Below are 16,685 nucleotides of genomic sequence, written 5' to 3' on the forward strand. Positions count from 1 at the left end.
AGAAATTAGCGCCAGGTATGTAGGGGCTGTACCGAAGATTCGTGTGTTCGTTTCAAGGTGTGCTTTTTGTTGTATCTACCGGGGGTGCCAGGTCCGTGTTCCAGGTGTTCTCAATCTAGTGCTATGGAACCGGGGGAATTGCCCCACTTTTATTAATGATCCAGGAATGATCAAGATTCTGCTATGGGTAGAATGCATATCTGTCTATAGACTTGAACCCTTCACTAAATGCATCTGGGGATTAACTATGAAAGAATGAACATGAGCACACGCACGATCATGCAACCAGAATATCACTTTTATGGAGACTCACGCTGCTCCTTAAAGTCTTATCCGCACGGGTTGTAGCCAACAAAAAAACACGCGCGCCTTAAAAGCAACCGCGACCCGCCACCGGCCTTTCACTCGACATTACCTGAATCCCAAACAGAACTTCTACTTACTTACAAAACCGTGCGCATTCAACGTGATGGTTCGCTTAACACTCATAGCCGCTGCCGTGACTGCTGCACTGGCAGTTCTTAGCCCTGTCGCGGGAAGCGCGGATGGAAAAGACGCTGCGGAAGTTCCTCACAAGTGCCCCATCAGCGAAAAGGTACCAGCACCATTATTTGCAAAGTCAACCTTAAGGGCTGTCATTCTAATCATCTTGTAAATTCATTCATAGTGCCCTTATTATGAGGTAACTGGTTGGAATACACCGTGTACTATTCAGCAAACCGCTGATCTCGTCCTGACATCTGCGCAATGTAGCACGCAAAAGATACTGGAATGATAAAGTCAAGCGACGACAAGACAGCAACGAAAGGCTGTCCCTTGAAAGAAAAGGGCTGTCCGTACTATGAAAAGCACAAGGGTGACCACAATCTCGTCGACGCCCTTGTAACCGAGAATGACGATTGTCCTCTGGCTTCAAAGTGCAAATTCTACCAGGTGTGTATTTTGACTGTCCAAGGTCTCATGATGAACTACTGATAAGGTCTGTAGGATGTGAAAGACGGAACTGCCTCTGCCGTGAACTTCAACAAATCCGACTGTCCCCTTGCGCACAAGTGCCCCTACTATGATGAACTGAAGAAGAATGGCTCGACCACAGCAACCGATTGCCCAGTCCTTCACGCTTGTCCTCACTTTAGCAAAAAGGATTTGGAAACACAGCCGCACGTAGGGGGTCATCCCCATGGTCACGCGCATAAAGGTCATGAATGTCCGTTCATCGCAAAGAAGAAGGCGGAAGAGGCCCTGGAAGCAGAGAAGGTGCATGTCAAGGACGAATTGTGAGCTTACGCAAGGGATCGTACTTTTCAGCTGAAGTAACCTGTATAACATGTATTACGTCCAAACGTTGTGACCTGAGAAAATAAATGTCTATTTCTGCCTTGGCTGCACTTTTAGTGAAAAGTCAATATGTGGAACACTTTGTGATAGAGATCCAAAACTAAGAACGTCGACACCTGTGCATTAATTAACCGATTAGTGGTCAACGAATGCGGTTTTTGCAGTTTTCGTAGCTCCACATACCTTCACCGAAGTATGACGAAACGTTTTCCTCAGTCAGTCCGCCACTGCCTTCGATCAGGAACATCCTCTTTCCTGCGTACCTATCCTTTAATTTCTTCGCCGTTGAGATGAGACCATTGCCATCGAAATTATCCAACATGATGATGTCAGCACCCGCTTCTATAGCCTCATCTGCCTCCGCCTCCGTGCGACATTCCACTTCTATTTTCAGCGCAAATCCACCTGTTGAACGCGCCGCCCGTACCGCATTCGTGATCGAGCCTTCAAAGCAGTATGGGAAAATGAGGATGGGTGTTATTCGTCACCGATTTACATCACCATACCAGTAGCCCAGACATGGTTGTCCTTTAGCATAATCATTGAGGACAAATCCACGCGGTGTGTATCCACACCCCCGACAAGCATAGCATACTTTTCAACAATTCGAAAGCCAGGAGTGGTCTTTCGAGTGCCAGCGATGACTCCCTTCCAATTGTGCTTATCTTTTAGCTCCCGAAGTCGTCGTGCTCTGGGCAAATCGTTAGCTCTAGACCTCATCCAATGCTTAAGCGCCACACTGGCTTACCGTGTAGCGATGCCACTTGCACGCGCAAGCATGTTTAAAGCGGGCCTTTCACCTAACAATAGATTACGAGCATGACCATGCACTTTTGCCACCTCTTTTCGGCCATTTTCCCCCGGACTGAAGAACTCCCCCTCCTTTAGAAACCATTCAACTCTGCGACATTTGGTAAGCTAGTCTGCAAAGCTGTCCACAGTATTTTGGGAGCCTTCTAACCTGCAATCTACTTGACGGAACACTTCGTCGAAAAATGGTACTCCTGCGAGCACTCCCTAAAGCAAAATGATTTGACGTCAAAAATTGTCCAATGTCATTTACTACCTAACACCATTAAACAAACCGGGGCTTTCCCGTACAAGATGGCAACTTGATCCGTTTCACCGACCACAAAGCCCCCGTAGTCGAAAGAAGGTGTGTCTTCGTCCAACCAAGAGGAAACCGTCTTTTTCCAGTTTGTCGGAAGGAGATGGCTCAAGTCTCCGTATGTGCTTGGTTGTGACATGGTAAGTGAAACTGAGATGCGACGAAAGATTTTAGGTTTGCAAACGCTGAAGGATCTGCTGGTGTTCACCACCCGACCCCGAACGTGTTCACGTGAGCTCCAGGATGTGGCACAGTCGACATGACGCTGATGCCAGCTCACCAATGTTGGCTCAGCCAGGTTCACCCTTCACATCTGGCTGGATTGAATCAAGTTTGGACGCGAACCACAACTTGAAATCCAACAGAATGACGAGCGTCGAGCAGCAAATTGCCGCGAATGGGACATTGTATGCTCTCTTGGACTCGCTCACCTGTGGAGAGGTGATCAAAGATCAAGATCCAGCCGCGAATAAGCTTGGGGCGCGACCTCAACATCCTCTATGCCTTGATAGCGAACTGTCTGTGAGCGAAGGTGTATAGCACTTTCCTTAACTGGCACAATCATGGCAGGAAACCGTGGCTGATGCGCTGTATTATATCTAGGATGCGAAGCACTTGCTGCCAATAGAATAACTTCCGCACCAGTGTACGACGCTAACAAGGGCGGCTTTATTGGAATGCTGGACTACCGGGACCTTGTTGCCTTCGTTCTGTCTGTCCTACATAAGGTGCCAAAAGACCCAAGCCCCGTAGATGTCAGCATGGTAGGGTGATGGTACACTGCGACGAAAATACGTAGATAATTCCTACATTTTGGACTTCCCATGGTGCAGGACGTCACGGATATCGTAAAGCGCGCTCTAGTAAACAAAAGCGAAGTCCCAATCAAACTTGTCAGCAATTTGTCTCACTCGAATCCTCTTATTCCTGTGCAAGCCTCTGCATCCATCCGCGTGGCTGTAGAGGAATTTGTGCGAAATCATGTTCATCGCGTTGTTGTGCTGCAACCGGAAAACGACACTGCCCACTTTGCTGGGATTCTCTCTCAGTCTGCTGTGGCTGCTTTGGTTGCGTCGCGCGTGGGAAAATTGGCCGGTGCTGCTGATCCGACCGCCAAATCAATGTGGGCGACAGGAAATAAGACATTACAAGAACTGGGTCTAGTCGGGAAGGACATCATATCAGTGATTCCGGATGACACAGTGAGTATTTTATGGCGTAAATTCACCGGAATATGGACAATCGTTGATGTCATTCTCCCAGGTCTTAGAAGGGCTGTATATGATGCACGAACACAAGATATCGTCTGTAGCAATCGTCGAGCGCACAGAGCAGGGAGATAACGTATGGGAGACGCGAATAATCCTTGCGCTACTAAATGGCATTTGTACTAACCATTCGACTATCAAAAAGCAGCTGGTGGGATCCATAAGCATGACAGATATCAAGGCTATACTTGCTGATCGGAAAGGTTGGAGGCGTCTTTACGAACGAGCGTTTGACTTCTTCACAAGCATGCGCTTTGAGCAAGGGCTCGAGGCGGGCGGAGATGACCGCATACCCACATTTACAGTCCATCCTGAAACCACTCTCATTGCGACAATCGAAAAGATGGCAGCTACCCGCGGACATCGTGTCTGGGTAGTGGAGGGAAGTCGCGCAGTGGGTGTTGTTAGTCTATCGGATATTATGCCACTTCTGCTAAAATGATCGATGCAAAGAGAGAAAAGGAGTTTATGAACGGTCCCGATTTCTTGATTCTGTACAATATATACGCTCTATCCCTCCCCTTCGTTAATCAAGCTCATAAAGTATGCTTCTCTCTGTGAAAGGTTTCTTATCAGCATCGGACCGACGGAAAGATTTTTTTAGACAAGACAACTCACTGGACAATAACTTTCCTATCGTATCGCGACACTCGGACCTAAAACTTGATAAATGTCATAGCCGACGTGAATGCCAACCACCGTCAATTTTACCTCAGCAGGAGTTTTTAATCGAGGAATCACTTCTGCTGGGTATTTCGAATACAAGCTCTGACTTCCATTAGAATATCCATAGGGATTTGTTGGCAGTTGTGCCGGCTATATGAGAAAGATTAGTAGGCGCCTTGCTCCAGTACATAAAGTACCAACCTGGCTGACCCGGCGCTTATAGATAGCCTGGAGTTGAGGACCTATTGCTGTTGCGTCTGCCCTAGTACTGTCTACCCGAACCAAAGTTTGTTATAGGTATTTACAATTTGCAGCGTCAGCTACTCTGCATACTTGTCCGGCTGGGGGGAGTCGCGTAAGGGAAAGGTACGTTAACCACGAGGCTCGGCAACGGGTCATCGGGCCGGGGGGCAAAGACCTCAGCTGCTGTGGGTGCACGCTCTGTACAAGCTAGAATATCATACGGTCCGGCGTTGCTGGAAGTCATTGCTTGTTATCCCAAGGAAGTTTGACTGGGATTGGATCTGCCATGCTTTGCGCTGTGTGGCGTAGCCATGTTCCATATTGTCATCAGTGACACTTTCGAGTTCGATTAGCGGATATCGGCAATGTCCTTTCCTCGGCGTGTGGTGGTAACGGGTCTTGGGTTAGTGACGCCTTTAGGAACAGGGGTGAACCATGTGTGGTCTGGATTACTTGCAGGAAGGTCAGGAATCACTTCTCTTAAGGGAGTCAAGCATCAAGGTACCGGTCGGGGATACGAGGACATACCATCGCAAGTTGCTGCCCTTGTCCCGCGAGGCAATAAAGAGGGCGAGTTCGATGTGGACAAGTGGGTGAAGAAAGGGGTAGGTCTGCGAACCTTATTGGAGGCATTGTCAGAAAGACTCTGACAATCGAGACATCGGACTCACCGAACAACCTCGCGTGATATCTTATGTGAAAATTCCGTACTGACTACCCGTTTCATGTATCGATATGTGCATTCATAGGATGTGCGAAATATGGCGCCTTTTATGCATTACGCGTTGTCAGCGGCGCAACAAGCTATAACTGACTCTGGTTGGCTTCCTACAACTGAACTGGAGAAGCAGCGCACGGTATGTTTTTTGCTCGATTTTGCTTGCAGATGTAATACTGACTGTGGGAAGGTGATTCCAGGGCGTCTGTTTTGGGTCGGGTATTGGCTGTTTGGACGAGATGGAATCTACGGCAATATCTTTCGCTGAAAATGTAATTGTGGATCAAACTCCATTGAATCCACAAATATTGAACTGAGATACGAATAGGGAATGAGAAGAATTTCTCCTTATTTTGTGCCAAAGATCCTCATCAATTTGGCAGCGGGGCATATTAGTATGCGTTATGGCCTTCAGGTTGCAGCGTTCATTGGACTGTCGTTAGATTCATCGACTGAGCTTTGATTTGCTGTTGAAAAGGGTCCTAACCACGCCGCATCAACAGCTTGTACCACCGGGGCCCATTCAATCGGAGATGCCATGCGATTTATCCAATTCGGGGATGCGGATGTGATGGTAGCTGGTGGTTCGGAGGCCAGTGTGTCGCCTTTGGCGATGGCAGGGTTTGCAAAGTAAGGGGTGTTCTGACTCTCAGCCTGCATGCCGGTGGTCTCAGTGCATCTGACCTCTACTAGAGCGCGGGCGTTATGCACAAAATTCAACGATGATCCGGAGGCCTCATCGCGGCCGTTTGATCGAGATCGCGACGGATTCGTCATAGGGGAAGGTGCTGGATGCATGGTGCTAGAGGAATATGAACATGCTAAAGCCAGGGGCGCCCGAATATATGCTGAACTCCGCGGATATGGGTTGTCCAGTGACGCACATCATATAACTGCACCTCCCGATGACGGCCGAGGGGCTGCCAGATCAATGCAGCGCGCGCTTGAGATTGGCGGTCTGACAGTGGAGGAAATTGATTATATCAATGCACATGCCACAAGTACTGGATTAGGTACCATCCCTGTCAGATTGTGACTGCAGCATGATTGCATTCTGAGAACCCTACTGTAGGTGATTTATCGGAAACTCGAGCGATAAAAACGGTCTTTGGTGACTGCTCGCATAAAGTGGCTGTCTCCTCTACAAAAGGTGCGATTGGACATCTCCTTGGAGCTGCCGGCGCTGTGGAGGCGATTTTCACCGTTTTGGCAATCGTTAATGTAAGTTCGATTTATGTACGACTATGGGCTATGGCACATCACTGATCCTGTCTACCTAGGATGCACTACCACCGACGCTAAACCTTCACAACCCATATCCACGCGAAGATTTCTCTTTGGATTATGTTCCACTCGTAGCAAGAGACATGAAGGGGACCAACGGCGGGAAGGGAGTATTCGCAGCTCTTACAAATAGCTTTGGATTTGGAGGAACAAACGCAAGTCTACTGTTTGCGAAGGTGTGAGGCTATTTAATGAAGGCCGTCCTATGTGTAGGCAGGACCCTATTCTGGGCTTATAGCACTCGAATGATATTCAATGGATTATCTCACTTCGCCTTGATACCCATGAGAATGATTATTATGCTGTATGATGTGTTCCTTGTAACTTACCAGGCGGCGGAAAATATCATTAGAAAACATACACTCCCCCGTCAGCACCCCAACCGAGTCTAACCAGCTACTATATTAGTCAATGCCGCCCATACTTCTGTGCAATACCTTCTCACCATCCCATGTGCTACACTCTTTGAGCCTATCCGTAGCTCTTAAAAAGACGGCCTTTCATTCTTGAAAATTGATGGATACCCTCACTGGGGACATTATCTTTGCATACCGTAGCCGCATTAGCTCTGTCCTTCATCGCGTGACTAAGCCCAGATTTAGCCGAACGAACCCACTACCCTCATTTCGTCACACCAATGAGTTACTTCATTGACCATGTTACTTCCGTATCATCGTGTAAGCTTTGGCCGGACGGTCCAGCGGGGCCACAGTCACATTTCACTTCGAACAATATCTGGATTGCAGAGAGTAGGTACCGACACGAGTTGCTGCAAAAATCAGCAGCGTTGACATTCCTTGGTGTGCTCTTCTAGGCAGATCTCTTCCGCGATTCTGCATACATTGGAGGGAAATGGACAGTTGCTGAGAGTGGCGCCAAGCACAATGTTGTCGGTAATGTCGTCAGTGATATTTTTACGGTGTCCAGTATGGCCAACCACTGGTCTCTTTGTAGATCCTGCCAATCTAGAGATTGTCGCAGCGGTACCTAACATGTCCTCCAACGATGCTAACGTTGCTATCAAACATGCACAGAAGGCACAAGCCGAATGGAAGAGAACAACGGCTAGGGTGAGCGATGTCTAGTTTGTAAATATAAGGATCATGTTGATTGACCTGTGGAACTAGCAACGGGCAAACATTCTACGAAGATGGTTCGATCTCTTGCACGCAAATCGAGACGATCTGGGTAACCGATCAATACCATATCATAACTATGAGAGGCGGATGTTCATTAACAAATTATTTTGCAGCAACAATCATGACAACTGAGTGCGGAAAGCCTCTCGCAGAGGTACTTGTGAGGATATATACTCGTCCTTTATCAAACATTCTTATATGCACCACATCAACAGGCGCGAGGAGAAGTTGCATATGGCGCATCCTTTATTCAATGGTTTGCCGAAGAAGCACCAAGGTAGGGTCATTGAGCATTGCTTATATTGAATGCGAATTGATAAGGGAAACGGCATTTTAGGGCATACGGCGATATAATACCCCAGCACGCAGTTGGACGGCGGCTGTTGGCCATTAAACAGCCTATCGGAGTTGTCGGGGCCATTACACCCTGGAATTTTCCAATAGCAATGGTTACTCGGAAAGTTGCTCCGGCTCTAGCGGCCGGTTGCAGTATCGTCTTGAAGCCGGCCCCGGAGACACCTCTATCTGCACTTGCCCTTGCTCGTCTTGCTGAAGAAGCAGGTGTGCCACCTGGCGTTTTTAACGTCGTTACAGCGTCGAAAGAGAACACCCCCGAGATTGGAAAGGAGTTAACTACCAATTCGATAGTGAGAAAGATCACTTTTACTGGTTCGGTACGGTTGCGCCCGTGATTCATTTTCACGGAGTAAATGTACGAATATGTCGCTTGTTTATAGACCCAGGTCGGAAAAATTCTCGCCGCCCAAGCGGCAAGTACTGTGAAACGAGTGTCCTTGGAACTCGGTGGGAATGCCGCCTTTATTGTTTTTGGTAAGTGCTTCCTCTACTCATAGGAATGCGGCGACCAATTAGTTTTTGACTGCCAACTATAGATGACGCCGACCTAGATGCTGCGGTAGAAGGGTGCATTGCATCAAAGTATCGTAATACAGGGCAAACATGCGTCTCAGCCAACAGGATATACGTTCAAGCTGGTATATACGATGAATTTGCTGAAAGGCTAGCGAAGCGTATCAGACGTATGAATGTCGGTCATGGCCTTCAGGCCGGGGTTGACGTTGGGCCGCTGATCAGCAAAGAAGGCTGGGAGAAAGTGTCACGTCATGTGAGCGATGCGTTAAGTAAAGGAGCTGTCGCAATAGCCGGCGGGAAGCCACACGCTCTAGGAAATCACTTCTATGAGCCCACAGTATTGACCGGGTTGCAGAAGAACATGGCTCTGATACACGAAGAGACGTTTGGTCCTGTTGCAGGTCTGTACAAGTTTGAAACGGAGGCAGAAGGTACGTGTCCAAAGAAAGCAAAGTCCACCATTACCGCGAGCAGACTTAAATAACCAATGACCAACGCAGTCGTCGAGTTGGCGAATGACACACCATTCGGACTTGCCGGGTACTTTTTCTCCCGTGATGTTGGTCGTATCTTCCGTGTGGCTGAATCTTTGGAAGTGGGAATGGTTGGCGTGAATGAAGGTCTGTCTGTAACGATTTGAGCATGGGGTGTCTGCGTCAATTAACTGTGTCGGGGCTTTCCTGTAGGTATGATATCAACGGAATGTGCACCGTTTGGAGGGGTGAAAGAATCTGGAATGGGTCGTGAAGGCTCTAAATACGGGCTGGAGGACTATCTTGAAATCAAGTATATTTGTATGGGTGGTATACAAGAGTAATATTCAGTGTACTGGAGCTAGCCGACTACATTGTTGAATATTAGTCGGCTTTTGTTTGTAATGATTGGAATGAATGAATGGATGGATGGATGGATGGATGGATGGATGGATGGATGGATGGATGGATGGATGGATGGATGGATGGATGGATGGATGGATGGATGGATGGATGGATGGATGGATGGATGGATGGATGGATGGATGGATGGATGGATGGATGGATGGATGGATGGATGGATGGATGGATGGATGGATGGATGGATGGATGGAGTGTGTATTCAACCACTGCGTCATGGTCTTCGCAATGACATTGCAGCACACAGTACCATCCACGTAAGACTTCATGGAGAGCCTATTCTCGCCACGGGTGGATTTTGAGGATATTGTAGAGTATGCGATCTACAATGATTTCGGTGACCATAGTGGTATAGGTTCTGAGGAGTTGCGGAAAGCTGCACAGGATTTCGCAGCCGTCACCCAATCCTTCATTTCCCAATGGACCAATGGCTATATATGGCACAAAGATCCATTTGAGTTGAGCGTTGTGACAACAAAAGGTGCGTTGCCTATGCAAAGGCTGTCATCGATCGGTCTAGAATGCACAGATCCTTAAAATGGAGACTGAAAACCAAACCGGAAGCTAAGCCTGTGTGAAGACTTGGTCGCACCTTTTCTGCAGGGGAGGACCCGCCACGGTGATGGAGTTGAGGATGAGTGGTTCATTGTGTCGCTCTTACGTGAGCTGACGATACAGTTTCCGGAGGCAGTAGTGAGGTAAGTCGCTTATGCTGTTCAAAATCTGTTACCTGACCCGCTAGAGTTTATCTCATCCGTACTCCCAAGCGTACGGGACAATGATGGTGAGATCTTGCTGATTGAAGCTGCCGAGCATATTCCGCCGTGGTTGGATCCCAGTACCAGCCAGAACAGAGTACGTCTTGCGAACCCTCAACTTAACTTTTGCAGAGCCCCATCCCATTTAATGTCATTCTATCATACAGGTATTTCTTCACAAGGGTCTCGTTCACATCATTCCTATACCGCAAAATCCAGCCGAGATTGTTTTGTATCCATCTGGACCCATCACACTAAATCGGGCACTTGATTTGGTGAGAGGGTCCGCACCGACTGAAGCACCGAAAAACGTTCAGGCAGCTATAATGGCAAGGCTGGCGCGGTAAGAAAGGTTCTAGAGGTGTCCTTTCTATCAAATACCCCTAATCGGCCATGTCTCCGTCAGCTATCCTCAAGGTGCCAAAGAGAATATTCATCGCGCGAGATGTTATATTCCTCGGCCCGTAGCACATCTTCTGCACCATGACCCTCAGCTAGTAGCTTCCGCGGTCGAAGCATTCTACCTACGTGATCCAATAGCAATGAAGGTTGGTCTTGGTCATGGGTTTTCTCGGGCATCTTCTCACAAGGACTCGATTGTAGGCATGCTATAAAATGGAGAAATTTCCGCCAACAAACAATGTGATGGTAACGGTTCGTATGAACCGCACCCATTACGCTCAGCTTGTCAGTCAAAAGTTCCACCCGCCGAAACCTTTTCGCTTACCCCCAATATCATCTCCGAACTTTAAAGCGTGCGAACTTGGCATGAAGCTTGTAGGTTATCTTTGAAATTTTAGGTCGCAACCCTTACTGAACGATATAGCTAGGCGTGCGGATTCGAAATGCTTTGTGCCGATCGACACCTTCGGAGTTCTTCGAAACACAATGGACATCGTTCAGTTGATGTGCGTATAGCTTAGGCACAAGTTTCGTGTCTGAGGGCCTGACACTTCACCTTGCAGACATACGCGTTCGAGGTGGACCCTGAATGGCAGGCCTTCCTAAGGAGGTTAGACAAGCTGAGCTATTTTGGGGTAGGTTCGAGTGCTGTCCAATTCTGCGAAGTCTTGAGGTTGATAAAGCGACTTCAACTATCAGAAAGAACTCCCCGGATCAGAGCTGTACAAACAGCTGGAGAATACTGCGAAGAAACAATACCTACAGGCCAAATTCAGCGAGAGGTGGGATTTATGGGGCGTCAAATTTCCCTCTCCTGCTGTATTATAACGACACTCGGTTTTAATTAGCGAAGTTTTCGGGGAAAATCCGATTGACAAGATAGAATATATTCTCAACCAACCTTTGGAGGATGAAAGTAACTTATCTCAAGAACCAGAGGACAACGACAAGTGGATGGAAGTAGATCCGGCCAACTTAGATCGAATGTTTGATGAAGAAAAGCTCAAGATGTCAGCTGATGATTGGGAAGAGTTAAATCAGGAAGATCTGGTTGGTGCCCGAGAATCTCGTAAAAAAGTTATGTATCTAATGACCTAGTTGTGTTGTAGTCGGATCTTGATGATGAAGAGAAGCATGATATGGAGGAGCTGTCGAAAATGTTCGGAGGCTTCACATCTTTTGTCGAGAAGGAGAGCGGACTCGGAGGAGTTGTGTTTCCACAGTACGTTTGGGTAAAAAAGAAAATGGCGCAGCCAGTTGATGGACTCATCCGACTTTGGTTGATCCTCCAGTGAGAGAGATTTCGAAGAACAGGAAGACACAGATGAGGAGGATACTCCTCTCAGATTTGAGGAGGGACAGTTTCTTCAGTCTATGATGGACGTACTAGGTGAGTAGAAGGACTGGCAACAGTATGTAGACTCAATTGTGATGGTGATGCTGTCATAGGTATCAATCGAGACGACTTTGATCGGATAACAAAAAGCAAAGGTAGTGGTTAGATGCTTACAAAAGTCTGCTGCTCTGTCTAAATCCACTTTATTTCCCAGCATCTGGAAATACCACTTTTTCAACAGCGGAGGACGTCCTTCGACCAATTGAGCGCGTCATGCCTAGTGTATCATTTGATCTAGATGACAGCGAAGAACGCAAAACTGACGAAGCCAGTGAATTCGCGGACACTCCTGCTCCCGATGCGCAGCTTGAGTCTTACATGGACTCGATGGATCGCGAACTCTCGCGGACCAAACTCGGCGATGATTTTGAGAAAATCACGTCGGAGGGGCCCAGCATCTCGGTTGTCAATGAGGAAGGGGAGGAGGAACTGCAAAAGGTCGATTTAGATTTTAATTTGGTCAAAAATATTCTCGAGTCGTTCTCCGCTCAGGAGGGCCTTCCAGGTCCCGCTTCGAGCATATTAAACTCCATGGGCATCGGGCTTCCACCCAAGCGAAGGAAGTGAGGGGCTAATATTTTGCATGTATATATCCTGCATTCTGGAATTTCCGTATACACTTTGTACAAAATAATCGTTGCAATATTTAGAAGACGGCCATGTAGAAATACTAGCGAGTTCTGCAGGTTGTCACGTGGCGACACTGATGTGGCGCGGGCGCAGCACTTGAAATCACCGAGGATTTCGCTTGCAACCCGTGCATTTCTCAACAGATTACTCTGGTCACTGAAGTACAATCGAGCACTCGCAGTAACTTACACCAATGGCCTTTAAGGCAACAGTGTGCTTGCGATGCTCTGGTTGTGGACTTCTGTGGAGGGGTGCGGGCCCGAAGGCCAGTGAACGAATAGCATATAACCTACAGCGAACTGCTTCTCGTGGTGGTCAAGGCGTTAGATTCATTGGCACTTGCAAAGAACAGCAGTGGGCCCCATTTTCCTCCTCCATTATGTTCTCAAACCCGCCGACCAAGCCCTTTCGGAAATTGCGAGCCTCAACGGTAGAGATCTTCTAGTCCGTGCTTGCCCGATTTCTCGAGCATAACTTGGGCAGACGTCCTGATGCTATAGTGCCCCTATTGATGTGGATGTGGTTTATAGTCACTTGCTAGCGTTGCGGCCAACAGCATCGTATTTCGCAAGGCCTCAATAGCCATTGGTGCGTATTCCCATAGCAACGCGGTTGCCTCGATTTTTGATTTGGTGATGAGTCACTTCAACTTTCGACTCACGTCCGTTCCAACCCATCTTCCCCCCTCCACGACCTCACCATTATGACCGACACAGACAGGCCCACCGGTAGTGCCGATCCAGCTCCAGACATCACAGCTCTGAAGGATGCAATTGCCAAGCAGGGTGACGTGGTAAAAGCTCTCAAGGCAGAGAAGGCACCGAAAGAACGATTGCAACCTGAGTTAGATCGGCTACTTGCCCTGAAGGAGGAACTTAAGCAGTTGTTGCTGAAGGAGGCTCAAGAGAACGAAAAGAACAAATTTGATAGATCTGGGTTGGAATCACTTCTCATCAAACGTTTCTTTTACGCCCCTTCGTTCCAAATATATGGCGGTGTGTTCTTTCATGTCACTGCGGTGATGCATTTTAGATATTAAATTATTCATGTTATTTCCAGGTATTGCTGGTCTGTACGACTATGGTCCTCCTGGATGTGCACTGCAAAACAACATCCTCTCACTTTGGCGCCAGCATTTCGTCCTGGAGGAGGACATGCTGGAGGTGGAATGCACAAACTTGACTCCAGAAGCTGTTCTACAAACGTCCGGCCACGTCGAGCGCTTTGCTGATTACATGGTCAAGGACACAAAAACCGGGGACATCTTTCGAGCGGATCATTTAGTAAAGCAAGTCTTGAACCAACGCCTTGAGGATGACACAAAACTCCGCAGCGGAGCGGCGCCAAAGGCAGTCAAGGGTCAACCAAAAGTGGAGCCTCTGACTGCCGATCAGCGGGCGGAATATGAACTTGTTCTTGAAACGGTTTGTATCTCACATGTGTTGGCTGTCGATCCGTGTTGCAGCGCATAACCAAGAATATCTCCTGCAGTTGGACAATTACCAGGGTGAGGATCTTCATCAACTCATTAGAAGACTGGACATCAGGGCCCCAGAAACTGGAAACGAAGTGACTGCACCAGTCCTCTTCAATCTTATGTTTGAGACTCAAATAGGACCCACTGGCCAGTTCAAAGGGTGCGCGTGACCTGATTGAATAGGTGTAATCTTGCAGATAGCTGACTTCTGAATACCCAGATACCTTCGACCAGAAACTGCCCAGGGCCATTTTCTCAACTTCAAAAGGCTCTACGAATTCAACACAGGCCAGATGCCATTTGCTTCCGCCTCCGTCGGTAAATCATTCCGTAACGAGATTTCTCCCCGCCAAGGCCTTTTACGTGTTCGGTAAGACTATGATGTACAGCAATGTTTTGGCTGTCGTCTAATATACGATGGTTTGGTTGTACAGTGAGTTTACAATGGCCGAAATTGAGCATTACGTGGATCCCACAAAGAAGGACCACCCTCGATTTGATGAAGTGCGCGATGTGGTACTACCCCTTTACTCTGCGACAGCACAAGAGGCCGCCGCTGGGCCGACAAAGTTATCTATCGGAGAGGCCGTTGAAAAGGTTAGAACTCTCGTGTCAAAACATGAAGGAATCTGAACTTATTAGAGTGAAATATGCAGGGCATCATCAACAACCAAACTCTTGGTTATTTCGTAGCCCGCATTTACCTTTTCCTCGTACGAATTGGCGTGGATCCGGCGCGCTTGCGAATGCGTCAACACATGTCCAATGAGATGGCGCACTATGCATGTGACTGCTGGGATGCTGAAATCCAGAGCAGCTATGTAAGAGATGGTTTTGGAAGGTCGACATATTTATCACACTAATCATTAATATCATGCAGGGTTGGATTGAGTGCGTTGGCTGTGCCGATAGGTCTGCGTATGACCTCACGGCGCATTCAAACAAAACCGGTGAGAAGCTCGTTGTGCGGGAACAACTACCTGAGCCGATTATCGCGGATAAATGGGTTTTGGACGTCAACAAGAAGAATTTTGGCCCCGCTTTTAAAAAGAACGCAAAAGCTGTCCAGGGCTACCTTGACAGCCTTAAAGAAGGGGATCAATGGAATGAAGCGAGATTGCTTGACCTACTTGATAAACTGAATACAGGGTACGCTTAAATTCCGAGGTCTTGTGAAAGTATCATGATGTGCTCCGTCTGATATATTGGATACAGGAAAGCTACAATTACCGGTACTGATGGTAACGAATACGAGTTGACAACGGACCTGATCAAGATTGAGAAGCGAACTTTCAAGGAGTACGGTTAGTAATCTTGGTGGACCAGACCGTTTTATGATCGAGCGTTGGTGCGCGATGGCTACGCACATTCCTTAGATCCCTCATCATAGAAAGGGTAGGCCAGACCATCGGTCTGTTGCCGTAGCTCTTTCTCCCAGTCTTCGCTGGGTATTGGTGAGGCATGAGTCATAAATGTGCAAAATCAGTATACCTCTTTTGCTGCCCTATGTGGTGGTCGTTGCTCGCTAATTTCTGGCAGCCTTAACTTCGACCACCGCGGCGTTCAAGGGACATTAGTGTTTTTCACTTATCATTCCGTCTTTGCATTACTAAGATAGAGTTTGCTTCTCTTAGTGCGCGAGTATATCCCAAGCGTCATTGAACCATCATTTGGTATCGGGCGAATTCTATACCAGTTACTTGAGCATTCATATTATGTGCGCGAAGGAGATGAACAACGGGGTGTTCTCAAGTTCCCAGCATGCATTGCACCGATCAAAGCTCTTGTTTTGCCCATCAGTCACAGCGATGAGTTCCTCCCATTCATTAAGGATGTTGTGACTGGACTACGTCGGTTCAACATTTCAAACAAGGTCGACGATTCCGGATCATCTATTGGGAAACGATATGCCCGAAACGACGAACTTGGTACTCCATTTGCTGTCACTGTGGATTTCCAAACTGTGCAAGATCAAACTGTGACACTCCGTGAGCGAGATTCAACAAAACAGATTCGAGAAAAGGTGCGAAGGGCAACTATTTTGTATTTAGAGTTTGAACTCATTGAGTTTTGCTTTTTCAATCAGATTTCAACTGTTTTGGAGATTATCAAGGATCTTGTTGAGGAGAAGACTACATGGAGTGAAGTTGAGGCAAAGTATCCAACATTTGTTCAACAAGAATTGTAAATAGAGATTCATACACTGTACGTCGGACGGATACGTAGATGACGCAATACAGTATCACTTGTAGAAACTACAAATACTCGCACCAGAAATGTGAGGGTGCACTGCCGTTGTACCTGGGGATCTTACAAGTAAACGTGGCCGCCGCAGCCGTCGATTCAATGTCCGCAACGGATTGTTGTCGATTGCACAAGAAATAAAAAAAAAATGTCGCCACAGCTTTTGCGCTGTTTATTCCCAATATCCTTTTATTGCGAACAAAATTAACAGTGGTGTGATAGAGATGAGCGCGTCGCTAAGCCGCTCT

The 16,685-nt window shown here is 47.6% G+C and overlaps 8 protein-coding genes across 9 annotated transcripts; 6 read left to right on the top strand and 2 right to left on the bottom strand.

Annotated features, from left to right (window-relative positions):
• The first annotated feature begins 224 nt into the window (after positions 1-224).
• SPPG_08063 (uncharacterized protein) lies at positions 225-1,451 on the top strand. The gene is made up of 4 exons (XM_016756215.1): positions 225-595; positions 668-682; positions 754-933; positions 988-1,451. Exons 1-4 carry the CDS (start codon positions 470-472, stop codon positions 1,279-1,281), a joined length of 615 nt encoding a protein of 204 aa, XP_016604512.1. The 5' UTR covers positions 225-469; the 3' UTR covers positions 1,282-1,451.
• Positions 1,186-2,620, bottom strand: SPPG_08064 (nicotinate-nucleotide diphosphorylase (carboxylating)). The gene is made up of 6 exons (XM_016756216.1): positions 2,424-2,620; positions 2,300-2,355; positions 2,087-2,239; positions 1,845-2,029; positions 1,522-1,782; positions 1,186-1,454 (listed from the first exon to the last, which is right to left on the bottom strand). Exons 1-6 carry the CDS (start codon positions 2,583-2,585, stop codon positions 1,369-1,371), a joined length of 903 nt encoding a protein of 300 aa, XP_016604513.1. The 5' UTR covers positions 2,586-2,620; the 3' UTR covers positions 1,186-1,368.
• A 108-nt stretch (positions 2,621-2,728) lies between these two features.
• Positions 2,729-4,274, top strand: SPPG_08065 (the record flags this gene model as incomplete). 2 transcript variants are annotated; one of them, XM_016756218.1, is made up of 5 exons in its annotated part: positions 2,729-2,978; positions 3,050-3,210; positions 3,280-3,648; positions 3,710-3,790; positions 3,860-4,274. In XM_016756218.1, 5 exons carry the CDS (start codon positions 2,729-2,731, stop codon positions 4,154-4,156), a joined length of 1,158 nt encoding a protein of 385 aa, XP_016604515.1. In that variant the 3' UTR covers positions 4,157-4,274. The 2 variants fall into 2 exon arrangements, with proteins under 2 accessions (XP_016604515.1, XP_016604514.1); XM_016756217.1 differs by having other exon boundaries at positions 3,863-4,274.
• On the bottom strand, positions 4,123-4,953 carry SPPG_08066 (uncharacterized protein). Its single transcript, XM_016756219.1, has 5 exons — positions 4,714-4,953; positions 4,582-4,652; positions 4,426-4,530; positions 4,333-4,370; positions 4,123-4,269 (listed from the first exon to the last, which is right to left on the bottom strand). Exons 1-5 carry the CDS (start codon positions 4,865-4,867, stop codon positions 4,251-4,253), a joined length of 387 nt encoding a protein of 128 aa, XP_016604516.1. The 5' UTR covers positions 4,868-4,953; the 3' UTR covers positions 4,123-4,250.
• A 30-nt stretch (positions 4,954-4,983) lies between these two features.
• Positions 4,984-7,005, top strand: SPPG_08067 (beta-ketoacyl-acyl-carrier-protein synthase II). The gene is made up of 8 exons (XM_016756220.1): positions 4,984-5,228; positions 5,373-5,480; positions 5,542-5,613; positions 5,670-5,756; positions 5,820-5,971; positions 6,035-6,354; positions 6,414-6,562; positions 6,622-7,005. Exons 1-8 carry the CDS (start codon positions 4,989-4,991, stop codon positions 6,805-6,807), a joined length of 1,314 nt encoding a protein of 437 aa, XP_016604517.1. The 5' UTR covers positions 4,984-4,988; the 3' UTR covers positions 6,808-7,005.
• Positions 7,006-7,277: 272 nt separating this feature from the next.
• Positions 7,278-9,559, top strand: SPPG_08068 (succinate-semialdehyde dehydrogenase). Its single transcript, XM_016756221.1, has 11 exons — positions 7,278-7,374; positions 7,440-7,518; positions 7,580-7,695; positions 7,753-7,813; positions 7,878-7,918; positions 7,980-8,041; positions 8,102-8,438; positions 8,502-8,595; positions 8,658-9,068; positions 9,138-9,257; positions 9,324-9,559. The coding sequence occupies exons 1-11, from the start codon at positions 7,282-7,284 to the stop codon at positions 9,452-9,454; spliced, it is 1,545 nt and encodes a 514-aa protein (XP_016604518.1). The 5' UTR covers positions 7,278-7,281; the 3' UTR covers positions 9,455-9,559.
• A 214-nt stretch (positions 9,560-9,773) lies between these two features.
• SPPG_08069 (uncharacterized protein) lies at positions 9,774-12,788 on the top strand. The gene is made up of 14 exons (XM_016756222.1): positions 9,774-10,011; positions 10,111-10,228; positions 10,298-10,385; positions 10,456-10,631; positions 10,695-10,836; positions 10,892-11,065; positions 11,119-11,196; positions 11,254-11,325; positions 11,390-11,472; positions 11,539-11,740; positions 11,800-11,912; positions 11,983-12,080; positions 12,140-12,181; positions 12,241-12,788. Exons 1-14 carry the CDS (start codon positions 9,798-9,800, stop codon positions 12,651-12,653), a joined length of 2,013 nt encoding a protein of 670 aa, XP_016604519.1. The 5' UTR covers positions 9,774-9,797; the 3' UTR covers positions 12,654-12,788.
• A 58-nt stretch (positions 12,789-12,846) lies between these two features.
• SPPG_08070 (glycine-tRNA ligase) lies at positions 12,847-16,661 on the top strand. The gene is made up of 11 exons (XM_016756223.1): positions 12,847-13,146; positions 13,247-13,711; positions 13,776-14,140; positions 14,208-14,353; positions 14,414-14,563; positions 14,628-14,790; positions 14,850-15,014; positions 15,074-15,342; positions 15,409-15,497; positions 15,828-16,216; positions 16,280-16,661. The coding sequence occupies exons 2-11, from the start codon at positions 13,420-13,422 to the stop codon at positions 16,379-16,381; spliced, it is 2,130 nt and encodes a 709-aa protein (XP_016604520.1). The 5' UTR covers positions 12,847-13,146; positions 13,247-13,419; the 3' UTR covers positions 16,382-16,661.
• Positions 16,662-16,685: the final 24 nt, after the last annotated feature.

The sequence above is a fragment of the Spizellomyces punctatus genome (assembly GCF_000182565.1).
Source record: "Spizellomyces punctatus DAOM BR117 chromosome Unknown supercont1.19, whole genome shotgun sequence".
NCBI lineage: Eukaryota > Fungi > Chytridiomycota > Chytridiomycetes > Spizellomycetales > Spizellomycetaceae > Spizellomyces > Spizellomyces punctatus.